The sequence below is a fragment of the Dipteris shenzhenensis genome, chromosome 27, assembly GCF_047967505.1.
Source record: "Dipteris shenzhenensis isolate YYH24624 ecotype China chromosome 27, Dip_SZ_1.0, whole genome shotgun sequence".
Taxonomy (NCBI): Eukaryota; Viridiplantae; Streptophyta; class Polypodiopsida; order Gleicheniales; family Dipteridaceae; genus Dipteris; species Dipteris shenzhenensis.
Window position 1 is genome coordinate 1,222,501 of NC_141622.1, and position 22,178 is coordinate 1,244,678.

Below are 22,178 nucleotides of genomic sequence, written 5' to 3' on the forward strand. Positions count from 1 at the left end.
ACCTTTAAAATTGAGCAAATTCAATACATAGCAAAGGGAAAAATAACAAATTGTTTACACTCATAAGTAGGAATGCCAATGCATAGTCTTTGGGCTGTGCATATATCTGCTCACCTGAGAAACTGCAAACTGAATATCAGGTCGTGTATTGCAGAGATAAATGAGGCATCCAACAGCCTGACTGTAGAGTGTGACATCAAATGATTCACCTGCTTCATGCCTTGTAAACTTCAGCCCCGGCTCCATGGGAGTAGCTATGGGCTTACAATCTTGCATGTTGAATCTGTCCAAGAGTTTTTGCACATACTTGGATTGAGACATACCGATGCCACTTTGCTCTTGAGTGAACTGGATCCCAAAATAGAAGTGTAGCAGCCCCAAATCTGACATGTCAAAAGTGGTCTGCAATTCAGCTTTAAAATCTGCAATATTATCTTCATTTGACCCTGTGAGTAGTAAGTCATCTACATAAAGAATGATGACTAAAATATCCCCCCCATCCTTCTTGATGTAGAGGGTGCTTTCAGTTGGATTGTTGTGCAGCCCCTTGCTGGTCAGAAAGGCATGAATCTTTGCATACCATGCACGTGGGGCTTGTTTCAGCCCATACAAAGCTTTATTCAGCTTGCATACCTGAAGTGCATTACCTGAAATTTCAAAGCCTGGAGGTTGTTTGACATAAACCTCTTCCAACAAGTCTCCATTAAGGAAGGCTGTTTTTATGTCCAACTGATGAACATTCCACTGGAAATTTGCAGCCATTGCTATCACTGCTGACCGGATGGTTGTCATTCTGGATGTAGGAGCAAAAGTCTTCTCATAGTCTATGCCCTTTTTCTGAGCATATCCTTTTGCGACCAGCCTTGCCTTGTACTTGTCAATGGTGCCATCTGGCTTTCTTTTAACTTTGAAAACCCACCGTGTACCTATGGCATGTTTACCTGGTGGCAAATCGACAACTTCCCATGTCTGATTTTTCTCAATGGACTGCAACTCATTGTGCATGGCATTCATCCAATGCACATTATCCTGTGCTTCTTCAAATGTCTCAGGTTCCTCCTCATCAAGAAGAGTACCTACATAAGCTGATTCAACTGAAAGAGCACCTCCCCCATGCCTTACTGCACTCCGAGTTCTGCCAGGTAATGGAGCATCAATTTTACTCTCCCTGAGAGTTTGTAACAGCCAATTTGGGACTGTTTTTGCTGCATGTATATCTGCAATTTCTTGTTGAACAACCTCTTCCACGGCTTGTGGAGGTGGTATGGCATCCTATGGCTGAATCGGAGCATGTGGAGGTATCTAAAAATTCTGATTTTCATCAGATATATCAGCAGGGGAACCCAAGGCAATGGGTAGTAACCCCTCAAAGACATCACCGGAAGAAGAAGGCATATCAAATTGAGCTTGAGTGTGAGCTGAATTTTCTGAAAATATTACATCTCTACTGACAATGATCTTGGGTGTGACAGGATTGTAGAGACGATACCCCTTGCTCTCTGCACTGTATCCAACAAAAATGCATTTGATTGCCTTATCAGACAACTTATGCCGAAACTCAACAGGCACATGAGCATAAGCAAGGCATCCAAAGACATGAAAATGATCCACATAAGGCTTTCTCCCTTGCCAAACTTCATAGGGAGTCTTGGTCTTCAAAGCTTTTGTGGATGCCCGATTCAAAACATAATTGGCACACATGAGACCTTCAAGCCAAAATTTGTGAGGCAATTTTTTGCTTTTCAGCATACATCTATCCATCTCCATAAGAGTACGATTTTTTCTCTCAGCTTTCCCATTTTGCTGAGGAGTTAGCCTCACTGTAAGCTGATGTACAATGCCCTTGTCTTTCAAAAAAGCATCAAAATCTGCAGACAAGTACTCCCCTCCTCTATCTGTGCATAATGTATGTATCTTGAGTCCGGATTCATTCTCAACCATGGCTGCAAAGTGTTTGAAGACCATAAACACTTCTGATTTGCGTTTCAGCTCGTAAACCCAAGTGTAGTTGGAGTAGTCATCTGTAAAAGTGGCAAAGTAAAGATGACCACCCAATGATGGAGTCCTCATGGGACCACACACATCACTATGGATAAGCTGTAATTTTCGAACAGCTTTAACTGATCCATCCTTCTTAAAAGGAGATATGTGCATTTTACCAAGAATGCACCCTTCACAGGCATGTGGAGGAGGTGTTTCAAGAGGAGGCAATGCATCAACCATGGCATGTTTTTGAAGCGTCATCAAGCTGCCATAATGCATGTGTCCATATCTCGCGTGCCATAACTCCGCATTCTGCATAGCCGCAGTAGGAGTGGAAACTGCGAGAGCATGTGCTGGTCTTTTCTCATACATGTCAAGCTGAAAAAGACGCCAGACAATCTCAAGGCATAGTCATGCTCTTTATCATGGACTGCACACTTGTCATCTTCAAAAATGACCTGAAATCCAGCTCTGTTAAGAGTGGACACTGAAAGTAGATTTTTTGTGATACCAGGCACATACAAGACATCAGAAATTTTGAATGTTGAGCCATCAATGGCTGTAAGTTCAACTTCTCCTGTACCACGAACTGAATAGGAGGAGTTGTTGGCACATGTGACCTTTTTACCAACGGGTGGTGGATGCAGAGATGTGAAGAGACACTTCCTGGAAGTGATATGCTTTGAGGCACTGCTGTCAAAATACCATGTATTATGTGTCTTATTGACACTGAAAGCTGATGCATCCTTGGAAGAATCATAACTGTATGTCAGAAAAGCATAAGTGTCATCATTACAAGTGGCTGTACTATCTAGAGCAGCCAACTGAGAGTCTGAAATGCAAGACAAGAAGGCATAGTCGTGCTCCACAAAGTTGGCTGTAGCTTGCTCATTGTCAGATGCATGAGGAGCTGAATCTGAGACAGCCATACCGGAGCTGTTTTTCTTTTCTTTTGCAAGCCTTTTCTTGCCTTCTCCAATGTAGTGACATGGCTTTTTGCAGTAATGACATATTCCCTTCTTCTTGGGCTTACCTGCATCACCCTTAGCCTTTTGAGAAGGCTGTCCTGAACCACTGGAAGGCTGATTTGCTGAAGTCTTTGCATGTCCCTTTACTTTAGGCTTGAATTTTGAGAGCATGGCATGTTCACCTGCTCGTGAAGCCATTTCCTGGTCTGCTCTTCCTGCAGCAGAAGTCCTATCAACTCGTGAAAGGTGAGAGGATTTGCACCCCCCCTCAACGACAAATTCAGCGAGGTATGAAAGCTGAGATAAGACTCAGGAAGAGAATTCAGAGTAGTGGTAATCATCTTTGAATCAGGAATGATCTCATCAATATTCAGCAACTGCTCTCGTAAATCCTGTAGCTTTGTGAGGTGCACTGACATGGAGTCACCCTCTTCCATATGTGTATGAGACAATTCTCTTTTAAAAAAAGACACCCTGGCATCATTCCGAGCTGCATATATGCTCTTTTAAAAATCCCATGCTGCCTTTGAGGTCTTACACGACCAGATATGCGGAATGATGAATCTTTTCACTGAAAGAGAAATACACGACAAAGCTAAAGCATCACATGAATCCCATCTCTTCTGCTCTGGAGTGGTAGGTATAACTGCACCAATAACTTGTGCTGCAGCTGTACCCTGTGCACGACCTCTGCCTCCTCCTTGTTGGGGAGGGGTATTAGGTGCCACATTTGCTGGCCGGAACTCATCCCCACTTACGTAGTCCCACAAATTACGAGAAATCAGAATATTGCGTACCATAAAACTCCAGAGGGAGTAGTTGGTACCATCCAGCTTGTCCTCTTGTGAGAGACCACTGAAACCGAAATCATTCTGATTTTGCTGGGCCATGTCTGAGAAAGAAAATACAGCAAATGCAAATCTGAATTTCCTTGTTGGGAATGGAGTGCACAAATCCCAAAAAAACACAGCCAAACTCTGGCTAAAAATGCAACTCAAATCTCTATAATGTCTCTGTCAGAAATCTGCCACAGCATTCAATCTCTCCCAAAACCTGCCAAGAGTGCTTCAAAACATCACAGAAAGGCAGTGTGAACTGAAATCTGTCAAATTGCTCTCCCAACACAAAAGCCCTAATTTGTGGCTTGAAATTGCAAACCAAAAGGGGCAAATTTACTAAAAGCCCCAAATCTGCAATTTCTGAACAAAGGCCCCAAATTTGGAGTTGAAATTGAGCCAAATTTCACCCAAAAAGCTAATCTCCTGCAAAAGCCCCAATTTCTTGGCCAATCTTTGCAATTTGCTTGCAATGTGTGCCAAAAAATGGACAAAAGCCCCAAGCTTCAAATTGAAATTGAGCACAACTTGGGGCAGTTTGACAAAAGCCCCAAATTTAACAAAATGCCCAATTCACAGAATGTGCTCAAATCTGTCCAAAAATTGGTCACTGCTAAATTATAGCAATAATTCTAACAAAGCATGGGGTGCGTGGCTATAGCATATAAGAGTGCACTAAATGGACAGCCTTGACGCGCCAACCACACACACACACACACACCCACCCACACACCCACCCATGCCCACTCATGCACCCATGGCCAACTATGAGAGGCACATACACCCACGGCCTATGCTGACAGGCAGCAAAGGGCAGCTATCCCTTGGGATTTGAACGTGGGCAGATAGCTCAGGTGGGCGAAAGCCCTACTGCCTGAGCTGCTGCTGCTCCACAAATTTGTTGTAATTTGCTTAAATGTGAATTACAAACTCTCTGAGCTCATGGAGTAGGAGCTTGTGGGGGCATCAGCCCTAGGAGAGAGGGCGTCGATGTGCCAGGCTGGGGTGTGTGTGTGTGTGAGAGAGAGAGAGAGAGAGAGAGAGAGAGAGAGGTCTGCAGGTGGCCTCATGGACCTATGAGACAAATGTACACAGCAAAAAAGAAAACTACTACATCTCCAAGGCGACAGGGAGTGCACAAGGTGTCTCCTAGAGATTGCATAAAGCAACTCTCACAATATTATAGATTATACCTATATTCTAGTACTATCATAGTGTGACGTTCATTACATCAGTTTAAGACTAAGAGTGTTGGGTTTTAGATTTGAAATCTCGAATCTTGTCGTTTGCGGTATACGGCTCATTTCCTACTTTCTTGGCTTCTTTCACTTTAGTGAGCTCAATGAATCTTTGCTTGAGCTGAGTCAGAGTGAGTCCTTCAGATATCCATATCTTCGTGCCCTTCGGCTTATGCGTTCGTTGTAGAATCTTGATCTTTGTTGCCTTGTCTTTCTGTCCCCATTTGCGGGATGTTCCAAATAGCATCTGGATCCCATTCCACTTGTGGTATCTTCTCCTTGAGGTAGTCAATTTTGTCTTCTTTGTATGTCCTTGTGACTTGGCACGCGCGAGAGAGAGAGAGAGAGAGAGAGAGAGAGAGAGAGAGAGAGACGTCTGAAAGAGGCCTCACATGCCTATGAGACAAAGTGCGAATCCAAGAAGTACCTCATACAAGCCATTGAGGGCTGAAGCAAAGGGTTCACTAAGACCCTTGTTGAGAACTGAAAGCTGAAAACTGAAACACTAACATGCCCAGCTAGTGAACAAAATACTAGAGTAGCAAAGTAACAGAAGTGTGTCAGGCGCTTAGGGCTAGCACTCCTAGTACATGCTCAGGCTCTATATATCCGGGTAACCTGGTGGCACTCTGATGAGATGTGAGAAGCTGTTGTATCTATGTTTGTAGAGCTGTCTTGCGACGTGGGGGAGGGCGTGGTCTCCTCGATCTCTGGATCCGGTGGGCTACGTCAAGGGTTATGCCTCGTCTTTGGCGGTCGCCTTTGAGAAGGGATGAGATAGACGGGACCTCGATTGTGCGTACTCTGGGCTCTTTCTGTGTCGCACGTGGAGTGTGTGTCCCTCGTCGTCTAGCCACATCGTGGTGGGCACTCCTATCGCTGATCCATGATGCTCTCATCTCATCAAGCTCCTCTCCCTCGGTTACGCTGGTAGCCGACTTAGATGCATAAAGTCTGTGACAAAATTCTGTGATCTGTCGATGGTGACCTGTGGCATCAGCCCATGCTGCTCTCTGGCTTGTCGCATCAATGTGTCTCTCTGTTGGCGCATCTCAAGTAGGTAGAGCCCAACATAGACCTGATCGTGAAAATGTATAAGCCGTGTGAGTGGGCGAAAGCCATGTCCCTCCTGAAAGAGGCAATGATATCGTCCTCGGATCTCATAGTAGATTGGGCAAACACATAGAAAATGTTCCTCCGTCTCGATCTTCCTCATCTGGCATAGTGTGCAAGTCTTTTGCTTTTTGGGTATGCTTGCAGCTCTCCCTGCCTCAATCCGTAGCTAATGTGATGAGACTTGTAATTGATCAATGGCGATCCTCAGTGCGTGTGAAACTCTCTTGTCCTCAAGATACTGAGGTCTGATGACAAGACCGTGCTCTGAGATCCTTAGGAAGTGATCATGGTAGAACTAGATCTTGGTGGAGAACTCCTCCCCCCCCCCCCAAGCCCTAGATGTATGGAGTTGGAGGAGGTCCAACCGTATGATACGGTTGATCTCATCTCATGGGATCATCTCGGGTGGTGCGTCCAAGCTGTACTCAAAGGGAGGAAATCTGTCCATTTGAATGTCGTGACTACCAAACCATGTGGATATCCGTGCATATCATGTTGTATCGACACCACTCTCTGCTAGTCGCCTGGAGGACTCTAATGCTAGCCTCGGTAGTCTCCATTGGGGTAAGGACCAAACTCTGTGGAGGAACGTCACCGTCTGGAAGATGGCATCAACTTGGAGGGGGGTCATGGGGAACTCTGCCTGTATAATCTGATGAGGGATTGAGTGTTTACTCCGAATCATCATGGATCCCGTGGTCACTTATAATCTCTCAAATCTCTTCCACTCCGTTGCTGAAATATCACTCCCCCAAAAAGGTGTTGCATACATGGGAGTCGGTCTCACCAGTGTGTCAAAGAGCCATCCCTTCGTCGGGGGATCCTGGAAGTGTGCTTGGAAGCATCGCCTCTCTAGTCGGGCCAGAGCACCCTGTCCTCGTGAGTCATGCCGTACCCACATGGATCATCGTAAAACTTGGTTCAATGAACACTATCCCCAAATATGTGTAGGACGGCACTATCTCCACAGGCTCACCCCGGTATGTGAAACTATGGTGACAAGATACTTGCTGCTCGCGAGGTGTTGAAGATCATAACCTTGGTCTTCCCAAGGTTAATTGTCGAGTCTCTCTCCCTGCAGAACATTTCTAGAGCCTCTAGATGTTTCTGCAGCCTCTTTGCTGAGGATGATATGAGGACTATGTCATCGGCATACAACAATATCTGCACCATCATGTCAGCCAGGAGCGAACCCTCTCCGCCTAGTTGATCGACAAAAGAAGTGATCTCGTCGATATAGAGCCCGAAGAGAGTTGGTGATAGGGGGCAGCCTTGCTTTACTTCGATGGTGCTCTCAATCCAGTCTGATAAGCCTCCTGGGGTGCGTATCCTCCCTCTGACAGACTCATATAGATTCATGAACCCCCAAATCATGATGATTGGAAGCTGTAGCTCCTATAATTTCCTGATTAGGCAAGAGCGTGGGATAGTGTCAAATGCCTTATGAAAGTCTACGAAGCAAGTGTAGACTTTCTGATGCCTCGATTTTGCCTCCTCAATAATAGCCCTCAGGGTGAAAATGTGATCCAGGGTGGAGTGCTGTCTCCGAAATCTTGCTTGCCCAAGTGCCTGCTGTCCGTGACCCTCTGTGTGGCTGCTGATCTCCCTCTCTAGTACCAACCCATATATCTTAGTCAAAGTATGACCAATCATAAGAGTACGGTAGTTTCAAGTGTCTGTGGAATCACCTGCCTTGTGTATCGGTACTATGGTGGTGGTGCTCTAGGTAGGTGGGAAGCCATGGCATACGGCATGGTTGAACAGTTGTGCTAATATCAGGGTCAGGATCTTTTGCCCATGCGCAAAATGCTCAGTGCGTAATCCTTCATGATCTGGTGATCGTCGGTTATGAATCCGGAGAAGGGCAGCTCATACATTCTGCGGAGTAAACAGATGGCATGTGGTGGGCCTGGGCATAGAGGACATATGAGGTGGTGCCTGACCTGGGACATCATATAGGGAGGAAGCATATTTGTGCCAGACTGTGGGATTTGTGATGGGAATGGGTGACTTTCCTCCTGATAAGAGTCCCCATACCGTAGTAGGATCTCCTCCGCAAAAGGAGCTGATCACCTCATCCATCCTGTGCATGAGGAAAGCCCGTTTCTTATGCCGTGCCACTCGGCGTGAGATCCGTTGCGCCTCTGGTGAAGTCACATGTCCCAGTGCTATCTCACGTGTAAGGTGGGCTCTCATCTCTCTGCACTCATCATCAAACCATGGATTTTAGGGCATCCTCCCATCTGGGACACGTGCAGATCGCGTCGTGGGAAAGGATCTGGCTGCAACATCATGTATCACCGATATAAGAGTGTCTGATGCATGCGCGAGGTCCATCTCATCGCCAAATAGTACTGGAAGCTTAGAAGCCAGGTGGCTCACGTACACCGGGTCAAGAGCACGGTCAAAATGAATCTGAACACGAGCGGGTGTTGGAGGGGCCCTCCTCATGGCTGGCGTGGCGACTGATATACAGAAAGTGAGATATATGAGTGGTCAGCTCCAAGTGGAGGAGGTGGCACCATAAAATCATGTATCCGTGGGGCCAATGCTAGTGGACTGAGCAGGTAGTCTACCGTACTACTCCCCCCTCCATGTGGGAAATAGGTGAGTCCACCAGATGATGGCCATCTGTGAAGACCACTATATATGATCAAGCCATGTATAGCACCTAGCTCGAGTAAATGTCTCCCATACGCTGTCACTGGTGCATTTGCATCTGCCGTCTGCCTCACGATCCGCAGCTCTGCTGCATACATCTTTGGTACTATGAGGGAATCCTCATCGAAATCTAACAGGCCCACCTGTCTGTTCCCAGTTCGTGCATTGAAGTCACCAAGGAGGAGAGTGTCCCCATGTCTGGAGAACTCTGTGATATCATCATGTGCCCATCACTGGTGACCTCTCATGCATAGGATGATGTATCTGGGGGGAAATAGCATACTGCAATGAAGGTCGGCTTGTCTGGTAACTGGATCCGGATCCACATGTGTCGTGCATGCTCCTCCCTTCGTATCATAGAGAGGAGTGGCCTCAGATGTGATCTAAAAAGGACAGCCACACCTCCGGATCCTCGTACCCCACTATCCCTCCTCTTTTCCCTCCTGTGGGCAGACTCCCATGTGTATCCTGTCACTGTGGGTAGCCCTCTCTCTGGGCTCTCATGTGTCTCGGTATAGAAGATCACATCTCTGTTATGGGATGTCTCCAAGAACCCCCCCTGGGTCGGACCATAGGGTGCCATTACAATTCCACACTGCCATCCTCAATTTGTTTTGCATACTCGCCCCATCGTTCAGACACCGTCATGTGCTGTCCCCTTCTCCCGGTGCATCTCTCGTGCTTCTTTTTCTACCCTCTCTCGAATGATCACCCTACCATCTCTGTAAACTGCCCATTTCCCCTCTTGCCTTGCAGCAATTACTCATACCATTCCTTCCCTTCTGTGCTCTTGCTGTAGGAGTGTGAGATCTTCATTTAGAAAGATCCTAGTCCCTTGTAGTGCTGCCCGTGTACACATAAGGGTGGATCTATCTGTGGCTGTTTGCAGCCTTACCACCAAAGGCCTCGCTGGTGCATCTGTTTTACCCACTCTCCAGGCTGATTCACAAGTGAGGTTTGTCAAAGAGGATTTTGGTGTTTGCCATGGGGCTATCACCTACTGGTAGGCCTCTGACCAGCACATTTAAACTCTTGCTGTCCCGTCGTTTTTCTTCCTCAATTGTTTCAGAAATGATCTCCCTTTTCTTTGGTGTTGTGTCTTTCTTTAGTACATCTTTCCATGCAAGCATATCTGCTTTCCCCTTTGTGATTTGTTGTGTGAACTCGGCATGTTTCCCTTGTACCATTGTTTGCAAAGCTGCCATTTCCTTTTTGAGTTGTTCATTCTCTGATTTCAGCATCTCAATGGTCTTGCATCCTTCCTCTGACGTCCCCTTTGCATTTGTGAGCTGCTGCAGTTGTTCCTTAATTGTGTTAAGCTCCTCGTTAAGGGGTGGCCGAAACTCCCCTTCTTCCCAATGTGCACTTGCCTTCAGTTTGTCATTCTCACTTTGGAGGGCAGCAACATGGGTTCCCAGTGTCTCAAATTTTGAGGTCAAATTACTGTTTTTTTCATCTAGAGCACGAGTCATGTCCTGCATCATTTTACCATGTCCATTTGTTTTGCATCTCCTCTTGCCATTTCTTCATTTCATCTTGCATTTGGGCTTGGAGGTTTGAGAGCTCCTCTTCTCTAGCCTCTCTCAGCTTCTTGCGTAGGCCTTCAATTTCTTTGTCTTGCATCTTACATATTTCTTTGAGTGTTGATATGCAAGCCTTGGCGCTCGGGTCTTCTATTTTCTCCGCTTTCGTCCAAATGAGGCTATACTTCGTTATCTCCTCTTATTAAAAACCTCTGAAAAATTGAGTGGTCTATGAGACTAAAAAAACCTGATAAAGTGCTGAAAGGGTGGAGCCTCTAAGCGGGCATCATTACCCCATAAAATATATCAGATTTGATACATGACAAATATTTGGGACCCTGGCCAGGATGAAAGTTGTGATGTGGCATCACTATGATGATCCTACGGAGACTACCGGACGGGGTGAGCTTAAGGGGAGTAAGCTCAAGGAGAGCCCGACGATGAATGAGATTGCGGCAGCATGAATCGCGCTGATGTGGTCTGTGTGTGGGGTCCGCTATGGTCTCCTAGTAGTGGCCCAACGCTGAACACTGTCATCCCTGTTGGTTGTGCTGTCAGTTTGGCGAACATGGAAGGGAGATGGCCAAGTATGATCCGTGTGTCAACCCGCTATCAAGTCTGTCGCGTCACTGGCTTTGGATCTCAGCCCCATCGACCCATTGAGATTTGTTGTTCGGTGTGATATGGCTTGAAGAACTCCGTGCGATCTCGGGAGTCTGTCATGTTGTTGGCTTTGGATCTCGGTTCTAGATCGTGGTCCCGTTGACTAGACGAGATTTGCCGGTCGGTGTGATCTAGTTGGAAGAACTCTGCCATCATGCTTCAAGTAGAGTTTGGCTTTGTACTTTAACCTTGCCTTTGTATCCCGATCAAATGTTCTCTGTGCGTGACAACCTCATGAATGAAAGCCGCTAGGCATCTCTGATCTGGGTAAGATAGGAGGCTGGAGAGGGACTCAAAAAACCATCCCTGAAGAGTCAATGATAATGACCTCGGATCTCATAGTGCATAGGGCACTTGAAAGCGGAATGCTCCTCTGACTTGATCTACTATTGATCACATAGAGTGTAGATGTGGTTCTCTCTAGGTATCCCCTCAGCCCATCCACTCCCAATACGGAGTCGGTGCGATGAGACACGAAACTGCTTGATTGATATCCTCAAAGAATGGGGTAGGGGGATCTGGGAATACCCTAGTGGATCAATGAATCCCTCCTCTGATATTTGTAAGAAGTGGTCTCTATGAAAGTTGAGCTTCACCGGAAGCTCGTATGGTGCCAACGAGGTTCTGAATGTGTGTAGAGCTTCATTTTTATAACAATCTAACTTCATCATTGTTGCGCATGACTTGGGTGGGAATGTCATTTTAGCTAGTCTGTGCTATTCATGATGTTGGTGGTATTTTTGCATTGTTCTAAATGATCAATTTGGTCATGTTCCTTTAGAATTCGGAAAACAAGTGCCCTCATTGCCATTTATTGCAACCGCTTGAGTGCTTGTCAAGTTTATTGATTTCACCAATGAGGGCCTTTATTCTATCTATTGTGATGAGAGAATGGTTTAGACGGTGTTCATGTTGTCATCTGCATGCCTGATGGTATAGCTATTTTGGGTCTTTGTGTTTGATGAATTCCCAAGTTTTTGGAATATGGAGGGTTACTTCTTGACGTTGCATATTTTTAATGATGTACATTCTTTTTTGTAGGAGAAAGAATTGTCATGGTTGGCTTGGTCCGCTATAAGATGGATGCTTCTCAACGGACATTACAACGGCTGCCTGGTACCATTTAGGCTCTGTTTTGATGTACACCATAAACTATCGTTTTCATGTGATCATTTTGAGATTTCTATGAGTTATGCTGGATTTTCTACTGTCTTGCAGATCAGTGGCCTCATGGTAGCAATGAAGCTTCCAATATAAAACAAGGAATCGATTCCACTATATTATCTACTCCTAGGAGGTTGTCAATTGGTGGTACAGAGTGAGTATTAATAGACAACCTCTAGTGTTCTTGTTTCTCATGAGTTTGTTTTGGGGATAAAAGGTAGAATGTGTCTAATATTGTCGTTCATACAAGTTGACTATTGAAAATGTAAGGTGAAAATCAGTAATTGTATATGTTTCATTGTAATGATTTATATGTTATTGTGTGTATGATGATTTGGCATTTCACTCTAGTTCTTGATGCTTGTATCCTAGCTATTCCCATTCTTGTTTGCATTTTGAGAAGGGTCAGGGTTTGGACTCTGCATTCCGGTTCCTGGTCAGAGGTACTATGTGCATAGCCTCGACTTGTCCAGACTCCAAAGCACCATCCTTGGTCTTGTAAATCCATTTGATACCTATAGCCTTCTATTTTGGTTTGTTGACAAAATCTCAAGTCTAATTCTTTACAATGGACTCCAAGCCATAGATTCCATCGAGAGCTAGCTGCCCTGTATTTTCTCCATCCCGTTTGATATTCTCCATAAGAACCTCTCACAGGCTAGATCCCTCTAGAATCATCCTTGAACCCAATGTATGCCATGTGGAACTCTGGGATGGCATGTGTCCTGAAAGGACAAAATGGCTCACACACATAAATCAAGACAGAAATAAATAAGAATAGAATCCCATATAACATTATGATGTTACAAAACGAGAAGGTTATTGGGTTTACAACAACAAGGATAGATTCAATGGAAAAAATGTTGTCAATTCCAACTTTAAAAACTAGATCAAAGAGGTCAAGGTCCTTTCTTTAATAATGCAAGAGACCAGCTAGAGTGGGCATCAAGTATGAAGACAAATAGGTTAGTTTTTTTTTTTTCCCCCAAGGTAACAAATACGTTAGTTGAAGAGGGCCCTAGATTATTGTAGATTTTACACTAGTATTAGAGAGGGGGGAATATATGTGCAGCAGGGCAGCTTGTTTACTCAGTTTTCATATGCAGCAGCATAGCTTGTTTGCTTAGTTTATATGCAGCAGTGCAGCGCTTGTTCGCTCAGTTTTCATATCAACAGCGCAGCTTGTTCACTCAGTTTTCATCGAACAGACCACTGCTACAAGGCTTGAGCATCTTTGCCATCTCCATAAAGATTAGAGGATGCCTATGTTGTGTAGACTTTTAACGTAAAGGGAGAGGATTCAAGCTCCTCATATGATTTCAACAGCAACAAAGATCAGAGGTTTGTTATATGGTGCATTGTGGGGCTGATGCTGCATGGTGGCGTTTATCTTGCGATTCAAGTTCCTCAGACGACTTCAACAGCAATAGAGACCAGAGCTTCAGTGATCTAAACAAGAAGAGTCATCGTCGTAGATTCGGGTAAAAGCTTGAGTTGCTGCACCATCTTGTTGCTGCTGACCTGTATAGAAAAAGACAAATAAAAAGAACGCACGTCAAAGGTTATTAGACCTTAATACATGTTCATTAGCCTTATTCAAGCTCCTCATATGATTTCAACAGCAACAAAGATCAGAGGTTTGTTATATGGTGCATTGTGGGGCTGATGCTGCATGGTGGCGTTTATCTTGCGATTCAAGTTCCTCAGACGACTTCAACAGCAATAGAGACCAGAGCTTCAGTGATCTAAACAAGAAGAGTCATCGTCGTAGATTCGGGTAAAAGCTTGAGTTGCTGCACCATCTTGTTGCTGCTGACCTGTATAGAAAAAGACAAATAAAAAGAACGCACGTCAAAGGTTATTAGACCTTAATACATGTTCATTAGCCTTTTTCACCCCGCTTCCTGTTCTGTATCTTTAAGAGTGCATTTTCTAGGTGAAACTCTAATCAAAATCCCGAAACGTTTCTAAACAAAACCTGCAAAATGCGTTTCAAAAAACGCTTCTGGTAACACTGGGTGATGCCACCTTTTTGTGGTGATGATATCCTGGGATGTAGATCGATTGCTATCTAGGACATCGTGTCTATGGGGCTTTTCATATCCTATTCATTTAACAAATATCTTCAATGCCCTTTGTGGGTGAGCCTTGGTGTATTGGAAAGAGATAAGATTGTATGAAGAATGACTCAAGACTATGCAAAACCCTTGATGAGCATAGTGGTTATGGCCTTCAAAATTACTTAAATCGAGCATGTCTAGTCTTGCTGTGCTTATATGTGATTTGCATGCAAACTTTGGGTTAATTTTGAGTGTCTTAGCTTAGGTTCTTAAGTCTTAGTTGTCTCAACAACTTCAAATTTGATTTAATTAAAGGATAAGGGTAGAGGAGACATGGGACAACCTAACCTGCCACTAGCTCTCAGAATTAGATTGGTCCTAGGTTATGTTATTTGAGCCCTAGGTCTATTCTTAGCTGAGTCCTAATTCTAGGCGAGTCAAAAATTAGGACAAAGTATGCTTTTATAAATTGTTGCAAGTTTTTCCTTTAGGTTGTGTACATAGGATATAAAATCACGATTAGCTCATACGTAAAAGCCATTCGTTATATTTGTTGTAGGGTTGACCCAAATTGCTACCAACGCTTAGGATTAGTAAATTTGACTCCTTATATCAAAGTCGACAATATTCTCTACTTCAAAGCCGATCTCAAGGATGTCAAATCTCCATGTATACCATCTTACGATTGTCCTCTCCTTTGCAAGACTTTTCCTCGATGGATCTAGCTCATTCATCTTTGAATTTGAATCTTTACTAGGCCCACTAGCCCCTTTCGACAGATTCCTAGCCTAGGTGCCTTCGAGGGTGCCTCTTGAACAACTACTATTGGTTGTGACTTCGTCTCCAAAAGATGTCATCTCTACTCAACATGCGCTTCAAATGTCGTCTCTACTCAACATGCTCTTCAACATGTGCTTCTTTGTCTTTAGGTTGGATAGCCAAGAAGGTTTTGACTCGTTGTATCCAACAATACTCGTACAATCTAGGTTTGTGAGGATTTCTCTGCTCACGTGCGCAAAAGCATGTAAACCAAAAGCTCAAAAGTGAGCAATTTCAAAATGTTAGCAAAAATATCTCATGTAAGTAGTTTTCCCTTGATCACTTTGGTCTCAAACATAAAACCTTAAAAAAATCAAGTTTCAGAGCCTAAATTTTGAGCCCATAGAACCACAAAATTAGATTTATAATTTTAGGGTCCATATTCTTAAACCATAGGTTAATTCTGAATTTAGATCATGGAATCACCTGCTTGTGTCAAGCCATTGCATGACGTAAAAGCCTTTTTCCAACCTTCTCCATGAATTCATAAATAAGGCCCATGGTGCGGCCCTACATAGGCGTTGAGTAATCCTAACAATGCACTCATTGTGCCAAAATTCCCCATCAAAGACAATGCTCTCAAAAGATCGTACTGTAGGAGTCGTGGACTTGGGCCACCCCTCCTAGTACTCAATAACTACCATATGCCATAAGCAAGGCTTTACCTTCACCAAGCATGCAAGGATTATGATGCAAAACGGGTCTTGGAAGGCTTCAATAGCTAATGGGTGGTATGTTTTCTATATATTGCTAAATCCCTATGCTAGGGTGTGAAAAAATTTAGCTGCTTGCATGCCTTCTTAACCACCACATGCACTAAGGGGAGCTTTCCTATATCCTCTATAAGAAGATCCAAATTGTGAGACGCACAAGGAGCCCAGTAGATGTCACAAGTTCGTAACTTTTCCCAAGAAATAAAGAGAAATCTTTAAGATTCATCTCGGTCAAAGAAAGTTGACCTCGGCTAACGAGAACAAGGTTTATTTCACTTTGCGTTTCATTGGTTAAATAACATTGTGGGGATGCCCACAAGGAACTAGGATTAGTCCAAGAACTAAAATGCATGCGTTTGGCTAGCCTCTAATGGGTTAAAGTGTTGGATATTGTGTGTGCAAGGTAGGGGACTTTGGAGAGTGTTGAATTCCCCCAACTTTAAAGGGAAAAGCACAAGACAAGTGGTGCCCCAATTAATGAAGGGCCCACTTTAGCTAAAAGCATTAAGGGTGCCCCTCGCTACGGAGAAAAGCTCCTACTTTTGGGAAAAGCCCAAGATTTTGGAGAAATCTCAACTTTTTAGAGAAAAGAGCTTATTTTAGGCAAGAAAAGCAGGCCCTGCCTTCAGAAAGCACATGCTTTCTAGCTGGTTGGCTCAGTTGTATAGAGAATTGTACCCAGACTTGCTACCACGTGAGCCGCCTTGTACAAAGAGAGTTCTATTGCAATAAAGACCTTGGGGAATTAGAGCAAAGACAACAACGATTTGGAAGAATTAGTGAATCTTTAGCCCAAAAAGAGAGTTTTTGACACCAAGTTTTGGAGCAAGAGCGCCTAATTTGGTTGCAATTTAGTTTGGGCTTCCGGGATTCCATATACTATATGCCAAGATCTAGAGCAGGAGCACTTAATTTAGTCACAACCAGTTCTAGCAAAGTTCTTCTACTTCTTCATGTCGGAAGCATTAAGAAAAGCCTTTAGCACCAAGTCGAAAAAGTTCAAAAGAGGTAAGTCAGTCCGTTTTTTCACTTAGGACACTCGGAGAGAGCTATGAAGTTTGTGCGCCAATTCGATGTGGCCTTTGGTGCTGAAAATTATGAAGAATCTTCTAAGCTTAGCGTGGTAGAGTTTGCATCTCATCGACACAGCCAGTGCATGGTGGAGTGCACAATTGGCTGACGGCAAAGCTCCCAAAACTTGGGTAGATTTCAAGAAAGTGTTATAGCGCCAGTTCCTGCCAAAACAGTTTGTGGATGAAGTGCACATGACATGGGAGGATCTTCACATGGATGAAGATGAGCTTATTGAAGTTTACAAAAATAAAATTTGGGATACGTGTATGCAAGTTTCTAAGTACAAGGCAAGGCTACCACCTAAGGTACGAGCTTATGTGAACACCTTGTCTCACACAGAATTCAGCTTCGCTTGGAGTTTTTTTGTACATCAAAGATCATCCTTCCTTAGACAAAGCAAAGAAGGGAGGGCCAGAAAAGAAGAATACGGTACTAGGAGGACCAAGAAAGGAGTCTTCTATGCCACCAAGATTTGAAAAGGAGTCTCAGCCTAAGAAGTTGAGGGGTGAACCAAAGCCCTATAAAGGAAAACCTAAATTAACTCTAGAGCAGATCAAGACCTCATAAGGAGGGGAAGTGTTTTGGATGTGGGACCGAAGGACACACTTAGCAGCTGACTGTCATATTCAAAGGACCAGAAAAAGCTAAAAGAACTTGGAGAAGTCCTCGATGTGCTGGGAGAGTGGCTGATCCGAAGACCAGGGATCTTTGTCTTTTGTGGGGCAAAGCAAGAGACCAGAGTGCACTAATTTTGTTGATCCAGGTGATAACTTCATCTCACATGATCTCACTTTGCGGCTAGGGATCAAGACGAAAGAACTCAAACAATCTCTCAACGCCTGACAAATCTTTCAGGTACAGTTCGTACCAGTAACGCGACTCATTGGCAAACTTAAGATTATTTGGATCAAGAAGACTTTTTTGGTTTCACCTTTGGACCAATTCGATGTAGTTTGGGAATGCCTTGGTTCCACCGAAAGGGGATTCATCTTGTGATGCCAATGAGAATGCTTGTTTTCAAGCATAGAGACAAGGAACATCGGATCGTTTCCAAAGGGAGAGGAGAGACCATTTTAGTTGTATCAAGTGTATTAGTTGGAAAAGCAATAAATTTAAAGATTGTTTTTCAGATTCTTTGCTAGGGGAGCTGCCTTTGAGCAGCCCAAAGATCATACCATAAGCTTATTCCAGGAAGTGAGCCCCCAAATCGTCGTTTATATTGGTGAGTGCAGCCTAGACCTATGAGATCATGGCACAGGTACAAGACTTGCTGTCTACAGGGTTCATTCAACCTAGTTCCTCTCCTTTTTCCTCACTTGTGTTGATGGTTTAAAAGAAGGATGGGTCTTATCGGATGTGTGTGGACTATACATCCCTCAATAAGATGATCGTCAAGAAAAGATTCCTGATCCCATGGATTGATGATGTGTTGGACTGATTGAAGGAAACCACCATTTGCAGCCGGATTGACTTGAAGAGGAGTTACCATTAGATCAAAATTCGTCCTTAATACACTCATAAGACAGCTTTTTGGACAACTTTTGCATTATACGAGTTGTTGTTATGCCTTTTGGATTAACAATTGCTTTGGCTACTTTCAACAAGATGATGGACTGGATTTTCCGACCTCATAGACACTTTACTTGTACTTTCATTGATGACACTCGTCTTTTCAAAGTTGGAAGAGGAGCATAAAAGACATCTAGCCACCGTGTTTCAAGAACTCAGAGACCATAAGCTTTTATCAATGGGAAGAAAAGCCAATTCTTTCTGGATGAAATCCATTACCTTGGACACATCATCTCCAAAGATGGAATAAGGATGGATCTCGCAAAGATCAAAGCCATCCAAGAATGGCCTGAGTTGAAAACAATGCATTGACTACATAGGTTTTTAGGACTTTGCTCCTCCTATAGAAGGTTTATTAGACATTTTGCTGATACTATAGCCCTGTTACATAACTGGACAAAAAAGTTTGCAGTTTTCAGATGGGAAGAGTGGCACAAGACAACTTTTAACACTCTCAAAGAGAAGCTAACCATTGAGCCGATTCTTATTGTTCCTGATTTATATCAGCCCATTGATGTGAATTGCAATGCTTTTGTGTTAGAAATGACCCAACAGAGGGTACGCACAGCGGAAGACTTATAGTAATGCCCAGGAGCTCACACAGTGTGGTGTGGGGTGTGGAATCACAAACTTCTTTACTTAATGTGCGTCACATAGATGTGCAGACTCATCAATAGACAATGAACCAGCCAGATAGAGAAATCACCAAAATAATATATTTCCGTCCAAAACTATGGACACAATACAAAAGATATAGATCCAGAGTCCCACCAATGGTGTGGTCCTCTGATCTTATGACAAGGTTATCTCTAGACTCGAGCCCGCTTGCTCCACCTCAAGCGTAAGTAGACTTTCCGTCCAGTGTGTTCTTCTCCACCTTACTGCCTATGAATCAGCCTATGTGGGCAGCCCCTGCCAAGCTTTGCCTGCAGCACACAGGTCCCTGTTCCACTGCTCCAACCTGCTTGTGAATGGCTGCTCCAAAAGGTGTGATGATCTCAGCACCTTGTGCCCTAGAAGACAGCCAAGGTCCAGCCTCTCCCTAGAGCTAAGTCTGCAGCACCTGTTGCACTCTCTCACCTCCTGTAGATAGGCCCAGAGAGTAGGCTTCCTGCTGCTCCTTTCTGCCCTGGAACTGCTGGCTGCTGGATATGGAAATGAGGCAAGTGCCTCTGCTTTTATAGGCCCTAAGGCCTGTCATAAAACCGACCAGTCAGGCTGCCTATGGCCGACCCAAACAGGCCGACCAGGCCCTGACCTGGACTGTATATAAACGCCCCTTTGGGGCTCTGCAACAAGACTGCTCCTAACTGACAGTAAACACCCCTAAATTTTGTAGAATGTGCAGGAAAGTTGAGTAGTGAAGTACCTTATGTTTTAGGAAAAAGGTAGGAGTGGAAGGTCATGGGCTGGACCTACAGCAGAGACTTGTGAGGGGCTGCACAAGGACAGGAGGAAGTCAATCCTTTTTAGAATTCAGCTGAGTATTGAACTCTTGCTGTAATTTCTATTTCAGTAATGAAGTACAAGTCATGAATGCCTTGCCAAGTACAACTAGAGCCCTTATATAGGTATGGCCCAGGGTAGTACAAAGCAGTATTGCTTATGGGATTACCTCCTAGGATGCCATGTGGTAACTTATGGTATCCCCCAAAAAAAGAAGAAAACACTTACAAGCCAAAAGAGGCCTTTCTACTAACTTTTAGCCTAAGTAAAAAGTAACCCTCTGTTACAATCCTCCCTCCTCAAATAGAAATTTGTCCTCAAATTTGAAAAGGCTGTAACCTGGACATACAATGCTCCTTTTAATCTTGAACAGCTCACTTCTGGTCATATCAGCTGAACAATGAAGTTTCTCAGTCAAATACCTCCCTGTAGGCATGCTAATCTGTAAATGGATCATATAATATTCCCAAGAAATCAAGCAATCGGGTGGAAGAGCTATGCTGTCCAATATAACAGATCTGATCATATAATCCAGTGAGAGACATGCTGATCTGAGAAAGGATAGTGAATGCTGGCTGCAGCATGTCCATACAAGAGAAAATCAAATCTGCTCATTAAGACTCAATTTTGGCCATAGAATTCAGATAAGATATTCCATGTAGGACTTGTTCCTCAACTCATGATCTCTAAATCCAAGGATCTTCTCAGGTATATACTCAATTTGGCCCTCTTCATCCGTAGGAGGTAGCTCTTCCATAACTTGCTCCTTAGGCCCCAAATACTTCTTGAGCAGTGATACAAGGAATACTTTGTGTATTCTAGAGGATGGTGGGAGCTCCAACTCATAAGCCACTTCCCCAACTTTCCTCAATACTTCCAATACTTGCTGGACATGCAATAAATGCTCTTCTTTCGTTTTGCTGTAGATCAATATATCATCAAAGAATACCAACACAAATTTATAGAGGAAAGGCTGCAATACCTTGTTCATTAGGGCCTGGAAAGTTGCAGGTGCATTGGTTAGGCCAAATGCCATCACTTTGAATTGATAAAGCCCACGTTCTGTCCTGAAGGCGGTTTTATGTTCATCTCCCTCCTTCATCCTTATTTGATGATAGCTTGGCCTTAAGTCAATCTTTGTGAAGTACTTTGCCCCTCTAAGCTCATCCAGTAGATCATCAATTCTAGGGATAGGAAACCTATTCTTAACTGTCATTTTGTTCAAATCCCTGTAATCAATACACATTCTAAATGAGCCATCCTTCTGAAGGGCCCGAAGGGGGAAGAAGAGCAAGAGGGAGAGAGTGAGAAAGAGAGAGGACTCCAAATGTGCGGGTGTGAAGTGTTGAGCCACACCACAAAACTCATTAGTTTTATTAGGATTAGGTTTTATCCATAGATGTCTTAACTTTAATAAAGGGGTGGCAATGTGCCTTTACCCCAACAACCTCCCACCTAAAGGCCAATGTGCCTAAAGGGGAGAAAAGAATAAAAATTACAGCAATATACAATTACTATATACAGGACCATAAAATAAGAATGGTCTCACCCTAATCCCATGATGTGGCGGCAATGTGCAAACCGCTCAGTAGGCAAGCTCTTAGTGAGCAAATCTGCAGGATTATCATCAGTATGCACTTTCACAAGCTCAAGTCGCTTGTCTTCCAGTACCTCCCTGATGAAATGATATTTCACATCTATGTGCTTGGTCTTTTGATGAAAGACCGGATTTTTTGCCAACATGATAGCACTCTGACTGTCACAATGCAAAACCGGCATATCTCCTGTAATGCCCAAGTCTCCCACCAGTCGAGTAAGCCATATTGCTTCCTTGCAAGCCTCAGTGGCTGCAACATATTCAGCTTCAGTAGTTGACAGTGCAATGCATTTCTGCAACCGAGACACCCATGATATAGCACCTCCTGCAAATGTGAAAATATAACCGGTAGTAGACTTCCGGTTATCTGCATTCCCTGCATAGTCTGAATCTGTAAAACCATGCACCAATGCATCCTGCCTACCATAGCATATGCACAAGTCTTTGGTACCCTTGAGATACCTCAAGACACCTTTCACTGCTTCCCAGTGCCTCTTGCCTGGATTTGCCATATACCTGCTGATGACTCCCACCGCAAAAGCAATATCCGGACGAGTGGCAACCATGGCATACATCAAAGATCCAACTGCAGATGCATACGGAACCTTGGCCATTTCAGCCTTATCATCATCTGATCTGGGGCTGTCTTTACTGCTGAGTTTTAAATGTGGAGGCAATGGGGTACTAATAGACTTCCCCCCCTCCATTTGAAAGCGCTGCAGTACTTTGTCAATGTACTCTTTCTGTG

At 44.1% G+C, this 22,178-nt stretch overlaps 1 protein-coding gene across 1 annotated transcript in view; it reads left to right on the forward strand.

The window, feature by feature from the left end:
• The window catches only part of LOC147883712 (uncharacterized), an 81,332-nt gene that overhangs the window by 25,578 nt on the left and 33,576 nt on the right, over positions 1 to 22,178 (forward strand). The window contains exons 5-6 of the mRNA XM_087398831.1: positions 12,030 to 12,104; positions 12,207 to 12,306. Coding sequence (XP_087254957.1) covers positions 12,030 to 12,104; positions 12,207 to 12,306 — 175 coding nt within the window. The remainder of the gene's footprint in view (positions 1 to 12,029; positions 12,105 to 12,206; positions 12,307 to 22,178) is intronic.